The sequence below is a fragment of the Anomaloglossus baeobatrachus genome, chromosome 6 (assembly GCF_048569485.1).
Source record: "Anomaloglossus baeobatrachus isolate aAnoBae1 chromosome 6, aAnoBae1.hap1, whole genome shotgun sequence".
Lineage (NCBI taxonomy): Eukaryota > Metazoa > Chordata > Amphibia > Anura > Aromobatidae > Anomaloglossus > Anomaloglossus baeobatrachus.
In genome coordinates, this window is record NC_134358.1 from 453,135,220 (window position 1) to 453,158,553 (window position 23,334).

General features: G+C 43.3%; 1 protein-coding gene across 4 annotated transcripts in view; it reads right to left on the reverse strand.

Annotated features, from left to right (window-relative positions):
- Positions 1-23,334, reverse strand: part of RARB (retinoic acid receptor beta) — a 964,546-nt gene that overhangs the window by 7,022 nt on the left and 934,190 nt on the right. For all 4 annotated transcript variants that reach the window (XM_075315284.1, XM_075315281.1, XM_075315283.1 and 1 more), the window contains one exon: positions 1,362-1,566. In XM_075315284.1, the coding sequence (XP_075171399.1) occupies positions 1,362-1,566 (205 nt within the window). The remainder of the gene's footprint in view (positions 1-1,361; positions 1,567-23,334) is intronic.

The window sequence follows — 23,334 nt, forward strand, 5'->3', positions numbered from 1 at the left end:
GCAGAGAAATGAACATTCAATTCACGAACAACAGCTCTGGTGGACATTCATGCAGCCAGCAGGACAATTGCATGCTACCTCAAACCGTGCGACATCTGTGCCATTGTGCTCTGTGATAAAATTGCACATTTTAGAATGGCCTTTTATTGTGGCCAGCCTAAGGCACACCTGTGCAATAATCATGCTGTCTCATAAGCATCTTGATATACCACACCTGTGAGGTGGATGGATGATCTCCACAAAGGAGAAGAGCGCACTAACAGATTTAGACAAATTTGTGAACAACAATGGGGGAAAAAGGCCTTTTCTTTACATTTACATAGAAAAGTCTTACATCTTTGAGTTCAGCTCATGAAAAATGAGAGCAAAAACAAAAGAGTTGCATTTATATTTTAGTTCAGTGTATCTTTAGCTTTGTGACCTGTTGCCCAAGCAAAATATCACCGGCCAGGTGGATTACATGGTTAAAATATACTGTATATTTTTTATTAGTTTATTAAAAAGACTATATACTATTTTCAACATGCTAATGTGCTGGTCTACCTAGCAAACCTATAAAGCAATACATTTTATACCAAAGGAATAGCTGTTATACTCCAGGCAAAATCAGTTGCCAGATACTAGATAATTAAAATAATACCCATAAACAATAAAGACATTTTAGGGATTTTTTGGTAATACAGTCCTAATTAATACCTCTTTTACTACAAAAGGGATGCTAATGTATGAAAGCTTATTCTTTTATATTAAATGTTGCTATATTTCCACACTAACAATGGAGTCTGACATTATTGTGACCATTGATGAATTTTTAAATGCAACATCTCTAATATTAGGCTGATAGTGATATACATTGTAAATAGGATCATAAACAAGAGGATTGTAAGATATGATCAAAGATAGCATAAATATTAGTATTCTGATAAAATCCCCTGACTATGAAATATGCAGTGTCTCTACGCATTTCGCCCACACTCTAATGGGTGGGCACATCAGGAGACAATATTATACATATTAATTATTAGAACCAGAGTTTGATGGGGACGCTGACGGCCATGATAGGTGCCACCACCCAAGGCTGCATCTGCTAGCAACATAACAGAGCACACAGTTTGGCAAGCAGCACCACCATGCCACTGGTCTGACCTGTCAATCTTCAGGAGAACACCACCAAGACCAGCAAACAGGAAGACGGGTGGCAGGGTAGTGGTGCTTCTGAAGAAAGAAGATGAGACAAACCCTTTAAGTTCATCCCTGTTCTGTTGAGATTCAATTAAAATTAGCTTTGAAAAACCCATATGAACTGATTCCTAAGAAACAGGATTACACAGCTAATGTGTATGATTCAATGTGATACGCACCTTCACAAATTAAGCAGATGGCACTGAGCAGGCCAGTTTCTGTGTCATCCATTTCCAGGGGCAGGAGCTGGTTGGCAAATGTGAACACAAGGTCGGTGAGTGGACCAAACCCAGCGTTGTGCATCTGAGTTCGGTTGAGTGTAAGGCCATCTGAGAAAGTCATCGTGTCCTGCTCCGGGGTATATCGTGTGCAAATTCTGAGAATCTGTAAGTAGACAAGTAAAATATAGAGACATGAGTACGCTCTGGCACATTGGGGAGGGTAAACATACTGGAGACTGGGAATGATGTCCCACGTGAAAAATAACCAATATGGAGTACAAAGAAAACATCACTCAATTACTGATATGGAAAACACTTAAGGGGGCACCCACAAAAATAGCAGGACCACATTGCAAATATGAAAATGTGCTCTAGCTTCGCTAAATTGTGCTGATTTTTAGAGAAAAATTTAAGGCTGCATTCAGACAGCCATAATAAGGCATAATAAGGGAGCTTTTTTTATTAGGCCATTTTACTGAAACAAAATGGACCTCCTGCAGTTTCAGAATCAAAGACGCCTATACATAAAAAAACCCCATCTACTCATACATGGACCAGGTGGTGGCACAATATGTCTGCCAATCGATGAACTTTTACCGATCAGCAGTCATTTGAAAGCCTGTTTACACAGGCAAACTACTGCAAACAATACACATTTAGCGCCTTCTTCTTCGCTCATTGCCCCTAGGCTGCCATTGTTCTTGGCAGATGAGTCCGGATGACAAAGGATGATACACCACTGAGAACGATGATCTTTTACGCTGAGCAAAAAGTAGTTTCATCAGATGAACAAGCGTTTTTGTTCATTCCTCAAAGGGATCGGCAGCTTATTTACATGGCAAGATAATCATGAGATAAGCATTTTTAATCTTCATTCAATATTATCTTGCAGCATAACTGCCCTTTTAGTCACCACAGACTTCACCCTCGTAGATGTGCAGGATAGACCTTCAGATGCATGTCATGAGAACAGAGACTTGAAATTCTGCTTGTTGCTTTTGGAAACAATCAGCAGTTTCTGTATATGACACGTTGTCACATGACTTTACTATACTGAATCCCACAATGCACTGCTCTCATGTAACAGGAGTCGAGAAGAACATTTTGGTTTAGAATTATAAATCGTTAATATCATTATAGACATTGAAATCAGTAAGAAATCCAGCAAATTATTCATAATATTGTTTATTTATACACAGCCCACAGAGAAAGCTGAAACGAAACACACGTTGGAGCGGTGGACACACATTGGGACATGCTGTACATAGGTAAGCAATTATATGAGACTTATTGCTGGTTCCACATTCACTATTGCATATTAGTATATTTTCTCTTAGGATTTTGTCACTTTGTGGGAGCCGTGGGCTAGGATTTGGCCATAATTTGGGGTTCACCTTTGGACTTATGTCTTGCAACCTGTGAGCATATATCTTATGGTTGTTGTTTAATCCAGCAGTTTTCATCTTCTTGGCTACCCCTTTATAGATTTCCGTTCTTGACCCTGTGTTCTTCCCGTTTGCTTGATATTTTCACAACTGATTTACCTTTATAGTTTACTAGCTGTAGTACCCGGGCGTTGCCCGGGATAGTAACTGTCTCTCTGTCTCTCTCCCAGTCTCTGTCTGTGTGTCACTGTCTGTCTCGCTGTCTGTCTCTTTCCTTGTCTGTCTGCTTTTCTATGTCTCTGTCTGTATTTGCATCAGTCTATCTGTCTCAATCTCTGTATCTGTCTGTCTCTCTCTCTCTATCTGTCTCTTTGGCCGTCTGTCTTTTTGTCCGGCTGTCTTTTTGCCCGGCTGTCTCTTTGCCCAGCTGTCTCTTTGCCCGGCTGTCTCTTTGCCCGGCTGTCTGTGTCTCTTTCCTGGTCTGTCTCTTTCCTGGTCTGTTTCTTTCCCTGTCTTTCTCTTTCCTGGTCTGTCTCTTTCCCGGTCTGTCTCTTTCCAGGTCTGTCTCTTTCCAGGTCTGTCTCTTTCCAGGTCTGTCTCTTTCCAGGTCTGTCTCTTTGCCTGGCTGTCTCTTTCTAGGGCTGTCTCTTTCTAGGGCTGTCTCTTTGCCCATCTGTCTCTTTGCCCATCTGTCTCTTTGCCCATCTGTCTCTTTGCAGGGCTGTCTCTTTTCAGGGCTGTCTCTTTCCTCGTCTGTCTCTTTCCCCGTCTGTCTCTTTCCCCGTCTGTCTTTTTCCCGCTCTGTCTCTTTCCAGGTCTGTCTCTTTCCAGGTCTGTCTCTTTCAGCATTTGTCTCTTTGCCCAGCTGTCTCTTTGCCCGGCTGCCTCTTTTCAGGGCTGTCTCTTTCCAGGGCTTTCTCTTTGCCCGGTCTGTCTCTTTGCCTGGTCTGTCTCTTTGCCCAGTCTGTCTCTTTTCAGGTCTGTCTCTTTGCCCGTCTGTCTCTTTGGGCATTTGTCTCTTTGCCCGGCTGTCTCTTTCCAGGGCTGTCTCTTTGCCCATCTGTCTCTTTGCCGTCTGTCTCTTTGCCTGGTCTGTCTCTTTGCCCGGTCTGTCTCTTTCCTGATCTGTCTCTTTCCCGGTCTGTCTTTTTGCCCGTCTGTCTCTTTGGGCATTTGTCTCTTTGCCCGTCTGTCTCTTTGCCCGGTCTGTCTCTTTGCCTGGTCTGTCTCTTTGCCCGGTCTGTCTCTTTCCAGGTCTGTCTCTTTGCCCGGCTGTCTCTTTGCCCGGCTGTCTCTTTGCCCAGCTGTCTCTTTCCAGGGCTGTCTCTTTGCCCGTCTGTCTCTTTGCCGTCTGTCTCTTTGCCTGGTCTGTCTCTTTGCCCGGTCTTTCTCTTTCCCGGTCTGTCTCTTTGCCGTCTGTCTCTTTGGGCATTTGTCTCTTTGCCCGGCTGTTTCTTTGCCGGGCTGTCTCTTTGCCCAGCTATCTATTTCCAAGGCTGTCTATTTCCAGGGCTGTCTCTTTGCCCGTCTGTATCTTTGCCGTCTGTCTCTTTGCCTGGTCTGTCTCTTTCCCGGTCTGTCTCTTTCCCGGTCTGTCTCTTTCCAGGTCTGTCTCTTTCCAGGTCTGTCTCTTTGCTCGTCTGTCTCTTTCCAGAGCTGTCTCTTTCCAGGTCTGTCTCTTTGCCCATCTGTCTCTTTGCCCATCTGTCTCTTTGCCCGGCTGTCTCGTTGCCAGGCTGTCTCTTTCCAGGTCTGTCTCTTTCCAGGGCTGTCTCTTTGCCCGGTCTGTCTCTTTCCCGGTCTGTCTCTTTCCCGGTCTGTCTCTTTCCCGGTCTATCTCTTTCCAGGTGTGTCTCTTTCCAGGTCTGTCTCTTTCCAGGTCTGTCTCTTTGCTCGTCTGTCTCTTTCCAGGGCTGTCTCTTTCTAGATCTGTCTCTTTGCCCATCTGTCTCTTTGCCCGGCTGTCTCGTTGCCTGAGCTGTCTTTTTCCAGGTCTGTCTCTTTCCAGGGCTGTCTCTTTGTCTGGCTGTCTCTGTCTGTCTCTGTCTCTTTCTGTCTCTCTTTATCCGTCTCACCACTCACATCTTTTTACCTCAGACATAAGCTTCTTATACTAACAGGTTATTTTGTTCCTATAGCAACCACTGACAGTTGCTATTTATAGCCTGCTGCTCCCAGCTCCATTAAGTTTAATGGCTGCAGGATTTTTGTAGAGTAACTGGAAAGCACGGGATTAAATTTTCCAGCCCAAACATAGTCTATGACGTTCTCTGAGTCACATGGAGTGTCTCTGCAAAATTTCGATATTGTAAATGCAACGGTGCGGATTCCTTTAGCGGACATATACACACACACACACACACACACATACATACACTGAGCTTTATATATTAGATTACTGTATATTGTTGTGTAATATGAAATAAAATTTGATATGATACCTTTTTGTTTTTACATATTTGTTACATCTAGTGGCTGCTTTTAGGTAATGCTCCCTGATGTAAAGAATAGATTCTGCCTATCAAGAGGTGGACTATAGACAGGAGGCAGATAAGCTCTGTGGGTCGACCACAAGAGGAGGAACCAGCTGCAGGACACAGGCTGTCTCCATCTTGGTTTACTTAATAGTTAGTAGAAAGCTGTACTAGTGGGTATGATAGCGAGTAGGAGCTGTGTGCCATAGCAAGTGGTTGTTTGTGGCACCTGTCAACAGACCCTTGGGTCGCACCAGGAACAGAGTGCCCAGAAAGCACTCTAGTCTGGGACGTACAGAGGGTCAACCCTGTCTCGCAGGCGTGAGCTCCAGGCCCGAAAGTTTCCCTTCAGTGGACTGACTCCAGTGGTACAAGTCCTCAAGTGAAGATTTAGCATAAACCTGAGCAAATAGATCAGCACAGAAATCTACATTAGAGGAGGCGAGTCCACTGTGGTCAACACCGTTATAGAGAATGGGTCCCTGTGGCTGGGACGAGACCTTGGCCAGGGAAGACTATATGACTAGAATATGTGGGACTGTGGTGCCAAACAGTAAGGAGGAGGATGGACAAACAGAAACTGTAGTACCAGGAATGATGGAGCAGCCTGAAGTAAAATTGTGTCTTAAACCTAAACGTGCTGTAAATAGCTTGTTCATGTGTTCTGCACTCAGTGGGAACGTGTTCACAGTACTGTGCAAAGTGTTAAGTAAAAGACTGTTTAGAAAGAAACCAGTATCTGTGTCTTTACCATGTTTATAAGTAATACCACTGTACCACAATTGTGAAAATATATATGCAATTTTTATTATTACAAAAAGACAAGTATGAAAAATCACATGTGATAAACAGTTAATAATTTGACGTACATGTTTAAAAACCAATTATATGAGACAGAGAGAGGAATACGGTCCCAGGGAGGAGACAGACATGCCCTAAACAAGGGGGAAATGGCAGAGAACAGAGTCTCTAGCATCTAGGGGGACATATAAGAGTAGACCATACGATTTGGTAGTGTATCCCCAAAAGTAACTTAAGACATAGGGTGCCTATACATTAGAACAATAGCCATCAGGATAAGGTCCAATTCAGGGCCCATAAAGACAACATGTAGAACCACCACAAATACCTAGCATGATCTCAAACAGCATATAAGAGTCATACAGTGGTGGAAAATTGGCACCTGAAGGACCTACCTGTGGTATGTGTAGCACCCAAAGGGGAAGTCTGTCAGCCTCACGTGTGGACCCGGTACCGACACGTGTTTTGCATGTGCTTCAACATGAATGCTCTTTGAGATTATGCTAGATATTTGTGGTGGTTGTACATGTTGTCTTTATGGGCCCTGAATTGGATCTTAAGGTACCGTCACACTTTAGCGATGCAGCAGCGATCCCACCAGCGATCTGACCTGGTCAGGATCGCTGCTGCATCGCTACATGGTCGCTGGTGAGCTGTCAAACAGGCAGATCTCACCAGCGACCAGTGACCAGACCCCAGCCAGCAGCGACGTGGAAGCGATGCTGCGCTTGCAGGGAGCCGGCGTCTGGAAGCTGCGGACACTGGTAACCACGGTAAACATCGGGTAACCAAGAGCTTGTTACCTGATATTTACCTTTGTTACCAGCGCACACCGCTTGCGCCGGCTCCCTGCACTCCTAGCCACAGTACACATCGGGTTAATAAGCAAACCGCTGTGCTTATTTACCCGATCTGTACTGCAGCTACATGTGCAGGGAGCCAGCACTGGCAGCGTGAGAGTGGCTGTGCTAGTAACTAATGTAAATATCGGGTAACCAAGAAAGGGCTTCCCTTGGTTACCCGATATTTACCTTAGTTACAGCTTACCGCACGCTGTCAGAAGCCGGCTCCCTGCTCCCTGCACGTTCAGATCGTTGCTCTCTCGCTGTCACACATAGTGATGTGTGCTTAACAGCAGGAGAGCAGCGTCAAAAAAATTAACCAGAGCTGTGTGTAACGAGCAGCGATCTCACAGCAGGGGCCAGATCGCTGCTCAGTGTCACACACAGCGAGATCACTAATGAGGTCACTGCTGCATCACAAAAACCGTGACTCAGCAGCGATCTCGCTATGTAAGAAGTACCCCTTATCCTGATGGCTATTGTTCTAATGTATAGGCACCCTATGTCTTAAGTTACTTTTGGGGATACACTACCAAATTGTATGGTCTACTCTTATATGTCCCCCTAGATGCTAGAGACTCTGTTCTCTGCCGTTTTCCCTTTGTTTAGGGGCTGTCTGTCTCCTCCCTGGGACCTTTTTCCTCTCTCTGTCTCATATAATTGGTTTTTAAACATGTACGTCAAATTAGTAACTGTTTATCACATGTGATTTTTCATACTTGTCTTTTTGTAATAATAAAAATTGCATATATATTTTCACAATTGTGGTACAGTGGTATTACTTAGAAACATGGTAAATACCCCTTATTGTTCACAAGTTTTTGTATGTACTGTATCTCATGGGGTTCATGTACATTATTATCAACATGAGGTCCGCTATACTTGGTCTTTGCTTTCTCAGTATCTGTGTCTGTGACTTCCCAGGGGAAGAATCCTGGCCTGTTGACTGCCTAGTCACAGGTATTGCTTGCACACACAAAAACCACACACCCAGCCAGGATCACCGTAACCAATGAATTCCCCTTAGCTCTGTGGAGGTTGCCAGGGACGCGGACTACCAAAGGACTGAGCCTCTCGCCTTGACCACCTCTCTGGACCACCCCCACATCAGCACTCCTGGATTCTATGCAATGCATTTCCATTACAGAACGTGACAAGCTATAAAACAAAAATGTTCTCAAGATTATATACAGTAGATTTTGAATGTTGTTTGATTGTTATACAAAACAGAAGCTTTAATTTAAATGGGTATTCAAATTGGAAGACGTTATCACCTGTCCGGTGGAAAGTGATCACTTCTAGATTAGTGAGGATCCAACTTCTGCGATCCGCACCAATCTCCAGAATTGCCCACTTTTATTCCCATTAGAATGGATGGGCAGAGCAAATGCTTGACCACTATTCCCTTCTGTCTATGGGATTGCTGGAGCGCTGTGCTTGCTATACTTTTTCCAACAGCCCCATAGTGAATTAATGGAGCGCAACGCATGTATGATTGTCACTCTGTTCTAATGAAGATAAAAGGACTTGATTTGGTAATAAGTGGTGGCCCCAGCAAACAGGCCCCCATCAATCTAGAAGATAAAGGGGTATTCTGGTTCGCAGAAGTTAACTTCCACATCAGGCCTTTGAAATCTAATTATAACTTCATCCTTATTTCTATCGTTTACAGGTCATTAAATTTGAAATAGCCCTAAAGTAGAACTATCGTGTTTCCCTGAAATAAAGACCTAGCAGGAATTTTCAGCCCTTTCGGAGTATGCTTAAAATATAAGTCCTACTTGAAATATAAGCTCTAGTTGCGGTTCAATAATAAAGTGTCCGAGCAGTTAAAAAAAGTTAAAGAATAAAGCAGGACTCTTCTGAAAGAGAGAAGACACCCCCAAAAGAAAGACAGCCCAAAAGAAAGTAGACAGCCTCAAACAAAAGCAGACTGCCTCCCCAAAAAAATCATACTTACCAAACCCCGAACAAGTAAAGGTGTCAAGTGCCGACGGTGGATGGGCTCTCCCACAGAGATCTCTGTCGCTGTCAGGTCCCTCGCAGTTCTGCTCACACACACATTGGGTGGCAGTATCCACTCTCACTAACTCAGAGAGTGATATTGCTTCCAGCCAGAAGGGGGAGCAACCACTGTGGAACACAAGGGGAGCAACCATTGTAGAATGTAGGGGGAGCGACCGCTGTGGAACACAGGAGGTGGGAACCTGACAGCAACACAGACCTGTATGTGAGGGGAGCCCATTCACTTGCCGACTCTGCATGTCCAGGGTTTGGTAAGTGCAATTCAGCTTTCTTTTGGGGGTAGGAGAATGAGAGAACTGTGGAAAAAAAGCGCAAATAGGGTCTTACCCCAGTATATACGGGGTTAAATGCGAACAAAATTACTTACCAACTGGAGTTGTGCAAGTCACAACTCCTATAAATGCATGGAATCCAGGTCAAGGCAGCAGCACCCCACAGGCAGATAACAGAGAATAATAGAGACGGGCTTTTCATACCGTGCCAATGACCACTGATGAAAGTTCTGAGATTAATGTCACTTTATTTCAGGTCTACGCGTTTCAGAAGTCTCTGCTCCCTTCCTCAGGACAAACAGGCACAAGGAACATCAAATCACTGAGATTTGATTTTCCTTGTGCCTGTTTGTCCTGAGGAAGGGAGCAGAGACTCCTGAAACGTGTAGACCTGAAATAAAGTGACAATAATCTCCCAACTTTCATCAGTGGTCATTGGCGTGGTATGAAAAGCCCGTCTCTATTATTCTCTGTTCTTTTGGGGGTAAACATAGCAGTACATGAGGCATAGCTATGTTTCCCTGAAAAGAAGACCTTTCGCAAAAATAAGGCCCAGTGCATGTTTCAGAGCAAAAATAATATAAGACCCTATCATTCCCTGTAGACTGTAAGCCCTCGCAGGCTGGGTCCTCTCTCCTCCTGTACCAGTCTGTTTTGTATTGTTAATGATTGTTGTACGTATACCCTCTTTCACTTGTAAAGCGCCATGGAATAAATGGCGCTATAATAATGAATAATAATAATAATCTTATTTTTGAGGAAACACATAAAGTGCAGTGAAATAAATCCGGAGTTTAAAATTCAGATAGTAATACTCAGTCCTATGTGTGATGCTTAAGAAGCTATACCCAAAATATTGTTCCTCCATTGAAATGTACAAGCATGTTTGGATAAAACATCCTTTGGTGATCTGATAAGAAGCTGGTGGCCAGTATTAGTCATATCTTTAATATTGATCTCTGTTTATATTACATTCTCCTATTACCGTAAGCCAATTTGAATGACTTAACTCCAGGATCAAGCATTTAACACCACTAATCACATACATCAACATTATTTCTCTGTGTCTGCTGGAAATGTCCATCATTCTGCTGGCAGGGTTTAAAAACATGTAAAGTCATATGGAAATTGTGACTAAATATATGCAGGGCGCTGAGCATTGCAGTCTTATTGACACCTTTCTACCTACAATAACCTGATTGTGTCTCGACACATAACAACTGAGATCACTGATGTCCTTCCCTGTCTTCATTCATCAGGACTGATGGGGCGCCGATAAAAACAATAACACTGTGTACAAAGGGGGCGAACAAGAAGGTCACACTACTAAATAATGCAAGGTGTACAGCTCTGCATCTTTAGCCACCAGCACAGCAAAAATGGGAAATGCCAAGGAGAGTCCATTTCGTTTTAAAGAATCACGGCAAGAATGTCATAGACTGCATATAGAAAATATGAGTGAAAAAAGGAGGGGATTTTATAAATCCATACGCTCCGAAAATAATAAAAAAATGATAGCTGTGGGGGAAGGGTTTTAAAAAATTACTATCAATAATAGTTCTGTCAATGACAGCGAGCCATAGACCGAACTGTGATTCACTAACCATTATCATTACAGCTTCTACCTTTATTTTTGCAATTGTTTTGCAGAATATAAGCGTCCTTATGGACTCGGCCATTATAACCATAACCACGTATATAAAGTGAATATCATCCAGCAGATTTATAAAGCCAGGCTGAATACGTAGTAGTGAAGAGAAAAGTTCCCGCCACCTTTCCAGAAAACCAATAATACAGAATATATAAAGAAAAGGAATAAATTAAACAAGGTACTACAAGAGCATTGCGATATCTGGAGTAAATCAAGCGGTCTCCTGAGTGATTGGCTGCAGTGGTCATGTGCATAAATGGTACATCATCACAGAAGGAAAGGAGCAGTAAACAGAGACTGGAGAGGACCGTCACATGTGTGCACTAATTTCACTTTATCAACTTCTCTAGAATTAAGCAATCTGTTTACTACGTTCCTGTAATTTCATAGGTCGTCATAGGTATGACTTGTCTTAGCATCTCTTCTGAGGTCATTGTACTGCTACCACTATTGAGACTCTTGTTGGCCAAATCTAGAAGAATCCCTCATGTCATGGGCAGATCAATTTGTGGTTATTCGGCCTACTGGCCAAGTCAGTAGTCTCTGGCTGCTAGACTGGAGGCTCGCGTGTCTCTTATCTCCAGGGATCCCCGGTACGGCTTAAGATTAGCCAGGGCTGGAGCGACATTATCATTGTGCTGTGTTGCGCAGATGTTGTCGCCCCAGCCCTGACTTATCAAAAGCTGTTCTGGAGATCTCAGAAAATAAGAAATTTGCAATCCTCCCATCCAGCTGCCAGAAACAACTGACCTGGCCAATAGACCGTACTTCTACGAAACGATCTACCCCTCTCTACTTAGGTCCTATGTTGACTCTATAGGAGTAGTGGTCGCACATGCTCACTACCGCACCACTCACATAGAGAATTTGGGCCCCTCTGCTTGGGATTGGCGGGGATATCAGCAGCCAGACACCTACAGATCATACAATTTTCATCTATCCTGTGGCAAGTAGATAAATGTTGTTTATAGGACAACCCCTTTAAGAGAATGCAAAATAGTTAACATGTAACTGGGAAATTTTAATCTATCCCTAATACGTTGCGACACTAATAAATTCAATTCATTAATAGCGACAGAAAATAATCAGGGACAAACAGTGAATTCCCAGTCCCACAGGTTATCTACCTCCTCTGGAAGGGAAACAAATAATTGGAGATAACATTACCAATTCCCATTCACTGTACATGAGTCACAGGTCTGAATACCATCAGTATCCGCTGCAGCATTCATCCGCTTACCTTCTACATGCAAATCCGCTTAAATGAATTACCATGTCAATTAAAAAGACAAAATCTAATATTACAGTTGGCCTATATAAAAAAAAGGAGCTAATAAACAATATTCAGAGTTACTTCCTTATATACAATAATTGTGACACTCAATGTATGAATTGTCGGAGAGATATTATATTATGTCCATTAACAGTGACATTTACTTCCAGAACTGGAGAAGGGGGGACTGTCCTGTGATGGACACAGATATCGGAGTGTGCCTTGTAAGACACTGTTCATAAAGGCCACCACAATACAGTGCTGAACACATCAATGGTCCGAACCCCACTGACTTGTACTGGGACCCACTGCAGTGTTTGCCATTTTGTAGGGAATATTTTTTACATTTTTTCCGCTAGGCATGACAAAACCTATGACAAAAGAATATCTATCATCTATGGGATGGCTATAAACAGTGCTTTTCACTCTGAAGGACCAAGCATACGAAGCCCATTTATTTCAATAGCGACAATGTGGTAGAGTTACAGGGGAACTGAACCCTTTCTGCAGGGTTTCCCCACAGTTTACAGCTGATAATTGAAGTCTCATCCACAACACATTCTCTGATTTGGCTATTATGGAAAAACCCATTTAGGCTATGTGGGCACACAGCGTTTTTTTTACGCAGCATTTTGGTGCGTTTTGCTGCATTTTTGATCACTGCGTTTTGCTGCGTTTTTCCAATGCATTGCATGGGTGAAAAGCGCAGTAAAACGGAGGAAAGAATTCACAGCAAAAATTAAAAGTCATAGACTTTGCTGCGGAAGCAAAGTCATGCAGTTTTAAGTCCAAAAACGCATCTGAAAAACACGCAAAAACGCCGCGAAAAATGCCTAGTCCGCACATAGCCTATGGAGTAATTAAACTTTCTTTAGTTATCCTCCCAGCATTGCAAAGTTATAAATATTTTGGAATATACTTAATTACCATAATTTGCTTCCCTCTCTCCAAAACACCTTGCTGCGGTGCTGTTTCACATGGTCAGTTCATGCTTCTTTAGAAGATGCATTTAACTGCTGTCTGGCCAAGCCAAGAATACTGGAGTGGAGAGCAGGGAGGGGAAATTCCCTCTTCTGATTGTTTGTAAACAGACTGGGAAATTCATTTAAGGGCACTTTACACGCTGCGATATCGCTATCGATATCGCTAGCGAGCGTACCCACCCCCGTCGGTTGTGCATCACGGGCAAATCGCTGCCCGTGGCGCACAACATTGTTAACACCTGTCACACATACTTCCCTGCCTAGCGACGTCGCTGTGGCCGGCGAACCACCTCCTTTCTAAGGGGGCGGTTCGTTTGGCGTCACAACGACATCACTAAGCGGCCACCCAATAGAAGCGGAGGGGCGGAGATGAGCGGCCGTAACATCCCGCCCACCTGCTTCCTTCCTCATTGGCGGCAGCCGCAGGTACGATGTTGTTCCTCGTTCCTGCGGTGTCACACATAGCGATGTGTGCTGCCGCAGGAACGATGAACAACATCGTACCTGCAGCAGCAACGATATTTGGGATTAGAACGACGTGTCAACAATTAAGATATGGTGAGTATTTTTGATCGTTAACGGTCGTTCATGCGTTTCACACGCAACGATGTCGCTAACGAGGCCGGATGTGCCTCACAAATTCCGTGACCCCAACAACATCTCGTTAGCGATGTTGTTGCGTGTAAAGCGGCCTTTACTCTGTAAATAGACTATGAATATTGGCTGAGCAGCAGTTCAAAGGTGATTGTAAAAAGGCATTGAATTGCTATATGAAACAATACTACAAAAGTAATGAAATATACTGAAAAAATTCATAACTTTGGAGGTTAATTGAATTAAAAAAAAGTTTATTCCTAAGCAAACAATCATATTTAAAGTGGACAGGTATTTTAAATTGTTGTTTTCCTGTAACTTTTTATTTACTATATTCTACAAACTGGTAAGTTTATATTCACTTTTGCAATTTTAGAAATATACATTAGTGTGTTGTAGGAGCCTCAGCTATACCCACGTGCCTACATACAAATGATCCATAGACTTAGAATAAAGTCTTCGAATGACTTTGCCCTAAAATACACAGCAATGAATTATTCTGAACTTACTGTGTGGTTATTAACTATTATCCTGGCACAATTGACTGTGGAACTCTCTTTCCGCAATAATGAATAGTGGAAAATCAATAGCATTTTACACATTTCAGCACTAATAAAATTAGAAAATGTTATGCTTTAAAGCAGCCACAATGGCTGTAAGGCAGCAATGTAGGAAAGATGAAGAGCTCCAGAGTGAATGAGAATTGACCTCATTATTACATTCCCACATACTAGAAAAAGACATTTATGTTGTACGTCTTGTCATATGCAAGTCAAATGCTTCATATATCTATAAAAACCCTTTTGTTGACAAGTAAAACATTTGCTTTTTTATATGAAAATGCAATTTTCTCATGCTAATTAAAAATAGCATATGGCATGTGATAGATGAGCGGCAATGCTGCGGCCAGACAATCACAAGGAGTTTACTGTGCAGCATTGTTTTTAGAGATAAAATGGGCATTTATGAAACCAGCAGTGACCGATGCTGGACTAAGGACTCTACACTACATATCCATATAACATAGGATAACATAGCAGATTGGTCACTAAAGCAGTAGCTGTGGGTTACTATATTACATGAGAGGTGAGTTGCATGTACCCTCAACTTCCAGATACTTGGGTCTACATGTACCCTCAGTGTATAGGGGATCTCATACATACTTCATGGAACCACAGAATGGTAGAGTTTGAAGGGATCTCAAGTGCCATTGGGTCCAACTTCCTGCAAAGGCAGGTTTTCCTAAATCATCCCAGCTATATGTTTATCCAGCTTCTGCTTGAAGATTTCCATTGATGGAGCGCTCACCACATCTCGTGGTAGCCTGTTCCACTCCCTGACTACCCTCACTGTCAGAAAGTTTTTCTTACTGTCTAATCTGAATCTCCTTCCTTTTAGTTTCATCCTATTGCTTCTTGTACTTCCTTGTGGTAATGAGAATAGGGTAGTTCCCTCTGCACTGTGACTTCCTTTCAGATATTTGTAGACGACTATTAAGTCTCCTCTCAGCTTTCTCTTTTGTAAACTAAACATTCCTAGTTCTTTGAGCCGGTCTTTGTATAACATGGTTTTCAGACCTTCTACCATCTTGGTTGCTCTTCTCTGGTCTTATCCATGTATTCCTTGAATTGGGGTGCCCAGAACTGTACACAATATTCCAGGTTGGGTCTGACCAGGGCAGAGTATACAGGAATAATGACCTCTCTTGATTTAGATTCAATACTTGTCTTGATACATACCAAAATTTTGTTTGCCTTTTTAGCTGCAGCACCACACCATTGACTCATGTTTAGTGATGAGCGGACACAGACTGTAAAAGTCCAGATCCGCACGGGTTCAAAAGAACTCGACCAACAACCCTGGGCCTAGAGTTCTCAGGGAACTCCAGGTAAAAATCCGGGTCCAGCCACCCCAGTAATAAAAAAAAAAAAAATCAAAGAAAAAAAAAAGAGAATAAGAATAAAACAAGTGCTTCATACTTACCGGTCTCCGTGTGGCCGTACACTGCTTCCGTGGCTGCTCACTCTAATTCTGGGGCAGCGTATTATCTTCATCCATATGCACTGCTTTCCCCGCCAGCCGCCAGTCTCTGCATCTCTGATTTGGTGCAGTAGGACAGAGCCCCCACACTGTGTGAGGGCTCCAACACACATCCGTGAAAACCACGTCCGTGTAAAACGGGCCGTTATTCGGGTCCGTTTTCCGTTTTTTAGGTCCGTTTTTATGGTATGAGTGACCTGCGTATGTATCCCGTATGCTAGCCGTATGTGCGTGTGAAATGTCCGTGTGTGCGTGTGAAACTTAACTGACATGTGTTTGTGTTGTCCGTGTGGAATATCCGTGTGTGATGCAAAATGTCGTTTACTACATGTCGACAGCAGACAGAGTAGCGGGATGAGAATGAACTCGGGTGAACTTCACCCGACTTCATTGTCATGCCGCGGCTCTGTCTGTGCCGTGTACTGATTAGCGGTCACCTGTGAAGGATTCACTGGTGACCGCTAATCCCCCGAGTGACTGAAGTGTCCCCCCCTCTCTCATACTCACCGATCCCCGATCACCGGCGCTGCACGGCATTCACACTGCTCCGGCGGCTTTTTCTAATTTGAATATGCCGGCCGCTCATTAAACAATCTCGTATTCCCTGGTTTCCCCGCCCACCGGCGCCTATGATTGGTTGCAGTGAGACACGCCCCCACGCTGAGTGACAGGTGTCTCACTGCACCCAATCACAGCAGCCGGTGGGCGTGTCACTATGGAGCATAGAATTAACTAAATAAATAATTAAAAAAAACAGCGTGCGGTTCCCCCCAAATTTAATACCAGCAAGATAAAGCCATACGGCTGAAGGCTGGTATTCTCAGGATGGGGAGCTCCACGTTATGGGGAGCCCCCCAGCCTAACAATATCAGTCAGCAGCCGCCCAGAATGGCTGCATACATTAGATGCGACTGTTCTGGGACAGTACCCGGCTCTTCCCGATTTGCCCTGGTGCTTTGGCAAATCGGGGTAATAAGGAGTTATTGGCAGCCCATAGCTGCCAATAAGTCCTAGATTAATCATGTCAGGCGTCTCCCCGAGATACCGTTCATGATTAATCTGTAAATTACAGTTAAAAAACACACACCCCAGAAAAATTCTTTATTAGAAATAAAAAACACTAACAAAGTCCCTCATCACCAATTTATTAACCCCGACAAAGCCCTCCATGTCCGGCGTAATCAACGGACCTCCAGCGTCGCATCCAGCTCTGCTGCATGAAGGTGACAGGAGCAGCAGAAGACACCGCCGCTCCTGTCACCTCCACGCAGCTAATGAAGGCAATAGCGCGATCAGCTGAGCTGTCACTGAGGTTACCTGGATCCAGCGGTGGATGCAGCGGTGGCCGCGGGTAACCTCAGTGACAGCTCAGCTGATCGCGCTACTCACCGCCGCTCCTGTCAGCTCCATGCAGCAACTGTGGTGAGTAGCGCGATCAGCTGAGCTGTCACTGAGGTTACCCGCGGCCACCGCTGGATCCAGCGGTGGCCGCGAGTTACCTGACTGACAGCAGCTGATCGCGCTACTCACCTCATTTGTTGCGTGGAGCTGACAGGAGCGGCGGTGTATTCTGCAGCTCCTGTCACCTGCATGTAGCAGAGCTGGAAGCGACGCTGGAGGTCCGTGGATTACGCCGGACATGGAGGGCTTTGTCGGGGTTAATAAATTGGTGATGAGGGACTTTGTTAGTGTTTTTTATTTCTAATAAATTATTTTTTCGGGTGTGTGTGTTTTTTAAATGTCACTTACAGATTAATCATGGAAGGAGTCTCCGGGAGACGCCTGACATGATTAATCTAGGACTTATTGGCAGCTATGGGCTGCCAATAACTCCTTATTACCCCGATTTGCCAACGCACCAGGGCAAAACGGGAAGAGCCGGGTACAGTCCCAGAACTGTCGCATATAATGTATGCGGCAATTCTGGGCGGCTGCTGACTGATATTGTTAGGCTGGGGGGCTCCCCATAACGTGGGGCTCCCCATCCTGAGAATACCAGCCTTCAGCCGTATGGCTTTATCTGGCTGGTATTAAAATGGGGGGGGGACCGCACGCCGTTTTTTTAAATTATTTATTTATTTTACTGCACAGTATAGACACGCCCACCGGCTGCTGTGATTGGGTGCAGTGAGACAGCTGTCACTCAGCGTGGTGGGTGTGTGTGACTGCAACCAATCACAGGCGCCGGTGGGCGGGTAAAGCAGGGAATACGAGATTGATTAATGGGCGACCGGCTTTTTCAAAATAGTAAAAGCCGCCGAAAATTTTATAACAGCAGTGCAGCGCCGCGCCGGAGATCGGGGAACGGTAAGTATGAGAGAGGGGGGGAAAATGACCGACAGACAGTTAGAGGGACAGATAAGACAGAGAGACCGACCGACAGACATAGAAACCGACTGACGGACTGAGGGAGAGAACGAAACAGAAAAAGAAAAAAGACCGACATCACATGAAAAAAGCACAAAACGTACAGGGAGCAAACAGAGATGCGTCCGTGTCACTCGGATGTGCGCACAGACCCATTGACTTTCATTGGGTCCGTACTGCGTGTTGCGTGCAGAAAACGGACATGCTGCCGTGCAAAACGCACACAGGTACGGATCACGGACACGGACAAACGGACATGCAACAAAAACGCACGTGGAGCTTTTATCATACAATAACATTGGTGCACGTTTGGCCGTGTCTCCAGTATACATGGAAACGGACCAAACACGCACGTGTTTCACGGATGTGTGTTTAAGGCCTGACAGCGTGTTTGACTGCATGCAACCAGAGGTGCTGTTTGAGTCTAGATAGGTGTAAAAATACATTTTAAAAATTGGGGTCCCCCCATATTATGATACCCAGGCATGATAAAGCAAACGACAGGCTGCAGCTTCCAGCCATGCACGTTATCTTGGCTGTGTATCAAAATAAGAAGAACCGCATGCGTTTTTGTTTTTTTCCTAAATTATTTGAATAAATAATTTCAAAAAACATTGTCCGGTCTCCCCCAATTTTGATACCCAGCCATGATAAAGCCAACAGCTGGGAGCTGGTTTTCTCAAGCTGGGGAGGCCCATGGTTATTGGGCCCCCCAGCCTAAAAATAGCAGCCCGCAGCCGCCAGGATAGTCTCATCCATTAGATGCAACAATCCCAGAACTTTACCCGGCTCATCCCGATGGCCCTAGTATGGTGAAAATCAGGGTAATAATGGGTTAACCCCTGAATGACCACGAGCAGTAATATTATGTCCCTGCGGTCATAGTGTTCATCACCACCGGCTGCTGCAGGCTGCCAGCAGGGATCCGTGCACATGTCAGCTGATTTGTACAGCTGACATGTGTGCCTTGCAGGCACGTGTGGAATTGCTATCGACTTGTATCTGTTAACCCCTTAAATGGTGCTGTCAAAATGTGACAGCGCGATTTTAATGGCGATTGCGTACTCACTGGCCTCCATCGGAAGTTACGTGACGAAATTATGTGGATCCAATGGTTGTCATGGTAGCACCGGGTCATGTGATGACTCCTGTAGCTCACATGACTGAGGTCCTGTAACAAGCAGCTGAGTACTGCAGGTTACAAGAGATGATCATTTCTCCCGATCTGAGCGGTGCTGCTCTTATCGGAAGAAAAGAATGAGCGATCAGACTCTGCTGATCCTTATAGCCCCCTAGGGGTATTAGTAAAATAAAAAAAAGTAAAAAAAAAAGTTTAAAAAAAACCCCCTAAAAGTTCAAATTGCCCCTCTTTTGCCCCATTGAAAATTAAAGGGTTAAAAAAATACAAAAAAATATACACACATTTGGTATCGCCGTGTTCAGAAATGCCCGATCTATCAAATTATAAAATCAATTAATCTCATTAGTTAACGGCTTAGCAGCAAAAAATTCCAAGTGCCAAAATTACGTTTTTGGATGCCACAAATTTTGCACAAAATGCAATGACAGGCAATCAAAACGTAGCATCTGCACAAACATGGTACCAATAAAAACGTCAGCTCGAGACATAAAAATTAAGCCATCATTGAGTCATAGATACCGAAAAATGAGAACGCTACGAGTCACGGAAAATGGCGCAAAACGTGCACCATTTTTTTTTTTTTTTACAAACTTTTGATTTTTTTAACCCCCTTAGATAAAAGTAAACCTATACATGTTTTGTGTCTACGAACTCGCACTGACCTGAGGCATCACACCGACATATCAGTTTTACCATAGAGGGAACATAGTGAATAAAATCTCAAAAACTATCGTGCAATCGCACTTTGTTTTGCAATTTCTCTGCATTTGGAATTTTTGTGCCATTTTCCTGTACACTATATGATAAAATGCATTATTTTATTTAAAAGTACAACTCGTTCCACAAAAAACAAGCCCTCACATGGCAAGATTGACTGGAAAATAAAAAAGTTGAGGGTCTCCTCCTTGAAGAAGCAACAACACCTCGCGAAACGCGCGTTTGTGGCGATCCCTTCCTCCTTTTTGGGTATGTGCATCATGTGATTTTATATATTTGACGTCTATGGCTGGTTCTCTTGTGGGCATGTGGTTTTTACTGTGATTTTTTCTTTGACATTGGACATTGGACATTTTCTATTGATATGCACTTGCACCTTATATTTTGTGGCAATTTGTCTGCCAGAGAATTGTTGGTAACCATTGGCCTTTGGTTGGAAACTGCTGATATGGTTTTCTACATACCTGGGTGGGGTTGGGCTTTACTAATATATATACTGCAATTGTCAGTTGAATAGAGTATCGATACATTCCACCTACCCCAGCATGTTTGACTATCCTTCAGTATACCCTTATCTCCCCTCATTTCCACGACTAGAGGATTGTAAAACATTCAGCACCTCTCCTCCCACAGCTAATTGTTTCCTCCATTGTTTTAAACCGCATGCCTCTCCCACGACTAGTAGAGAGTGTGAACAATAGACATCATTATTACATTACATCTATTTTGATGGTTTAATAGAATAGCCCTATATGTTCACCTCTCCCACGGCTATTGATAACAACTATATTGTACATTTTCATCACAGTGTATGCCCCCCTTGATTCAGTGGTAGTTTTTAACTCCCCTTTTATTGCTGTCTTGCGTTTGTCTCTTTTTTGATAATAAATAAATTTCCATTTGCATATACACTCGATTGTTCTCCTTTTTTGCATGCTACTACGAGTGGTGCATATACTCCGCCAGCGCAAGTGTACTGGCGGAGTATTTACCCTATGGCTCAATCTTTGAGAAATTGTTTCATAATATGTGAAGTAACAGCTCGCAGGCATAGAACATGACTGCCCGCTGTGAGCTTCAGGCAGAAACTGAGATATCACTCAGTTTATTTACGGTCAAACCTGGTGGTTCCCACAGTCCTCCACCTGTGATCGCAAGTAACCTGACCTCACGTGACCTGATAGGACTTATTGACCCCACCTGAGTTTTCAAGCCCCATTTTGCCTGGAATAGATTGCAAACGCCATGTCACATTTAAAGAACCCCTGACATGACAAAACAGAAGAAAGGCCCATAAGTGACTCCATTTGGGAAACTACACCTCTCAAGGAGTTTATCTAAGAGCATAGTGAGAATTATTTACCCTCAAGCGATTCACAGAATAGTATAAAATTTATACTTATGTACTTAATTGTAAAACACTGGGTAAAACTGTCACTGAAAAAGACTTGGGTGTATGGGTGGGCGGAAAACTCAACTTTACTGACCAGTGTAAGGCAGCTACTGCCAAGGCTAATGAAATAATGCATCAAATGAGGCATAGATGCTCCATAGAGGTATTTGCCTTCTGTTAGGCTATGGGTTGTACTCGATGTTAGGCTATAGGTTGTAGTCTACCTTCAACCTAAAAAACTATGAAACTATATGAACACTGCATTACAGCAAAAACATAATTCCATCTGTTAAACATGGTGGTAGTATCATGGTTTGGGCGTGTTTTGCTGCCTCTAAGGCTGTGTCCGCACTTTGCGTTTTCACCTGCTTTTCTGCAGCGTTTTGAACTGCAGAGTTTTCATGCCAAAATGCATGCGTTTTGCTTTTCCAGCAAAGTCTATGGAAAATGGGGATTTCCTGTCCGCACTTTGCGTTTTCAAATGCTGCGTTTAATTTGCATAATTTTGGGCAAAAACGCAGAGTTCAAAGAAGCAGCATGTCAATTATTTTTGCCATTTGGGCTGCGTTTTGCTAACATTGAAGTCAATGAGAAGTTGTAAAAAGCAAGCAACATCAAAATTCCTGCGTTTTACCTGCTTTTTAGCTGCAGAAAGAATGCGTTTTGGACTACATAAACGCATGCTTTTCTGACCTCAAAATAATGGAATAATATGTCCCTTTACACACACACATAGTCCGACAATTAAATTAAGGAAAAATATTAATTTATTGCTATTTTAGCGATAAATAGTATTAAACCGCTATAATTATATGAAATATAACTATTTTCGTTATTTCAATAATTGTGTTCCTTTTTTTCCCTTTTTTCATTGTGTTTGACTGTTTAAACTTTATGTATCAGTGTCTTTACGTTCAAAACGCATGTGTCTAAATGCAATGGAAAAGCATGGAAAAAGCGCTAAAAACGCGGCTAAAACGCAGTAAAAACGCATGCGTATTTACCGCTATTTTGTGGTCAAAAGCAACTTTGGCAAAAGCAATTTCTGCCAGAGGATGCGTTTTGAACTGCAACTAGGACGACCAAAGTGCGGACATAGCCTAAGTCAGTAAAGCTTGCCATCATTGATGGGACAATGAATTCTAAATGATACCAGCAAATTTTAAAGGAAAATGTCCAGACATCGGTCTATGAGCTGAATGTCAAGAGAATGTGGGACATGCAGCAAACAATAACCTAAAGTGCACAAGTCGTTCTACAGAGGAATGGTTACAGAAGAATAAAGTTTTGGAATGGACACATTTAATCCTATAGAAATATTGTAGAAGGAGCTTGAAGTGAGCAGTTTATGGGGAAAAAAAACACCAGCATAAAAGAAATGAAGCTGTTTTGTAGGGAGAAATGGGCTAAAATTCCTCCAAGCCGATGTGCAGGACTAATCAAGAGTTACTGGAAAAGTTTAAATACAGTTATTGCCGCACAAGGGGGACACTCCAGGTACTGAACACAAAGGTTCACATACTTTTAGATCTTGCAGAAGATCATTTTTCTCATTTTAAAAACTAAAGTTTAATATGTTTTACTCATTAATTTGACTTGATCCTCTTTATCTGCAAGATTGTAAAGCATTTGGAAACTTTCAAGCACTACTGTACATACTAGATTTAAAGGGAATCCTTCCTGATGTTTTTGCTACCCCATCTGAGGAAAGCATGATGTGCAGGCAAAGACCCTGATTCCAGAGATGTGTCACTTACTGGGGTGCTTGCTGCAATTTTGATAAAATCACTGTCTTATCTGCTACCGGTTTTCTGAATGTATAACCCTGCCTACAAAGCTACCAATCAGCAGTAGGGGTGGGCTCATGAATATGAAGGACTACGACTACATAAAAGCAGGATTACTAGTCCTCTAGTGATAATCTCCTGCTGAAAAAAACAGTGATTTTATCAAAAGTACAGCAAAGAGCCTTA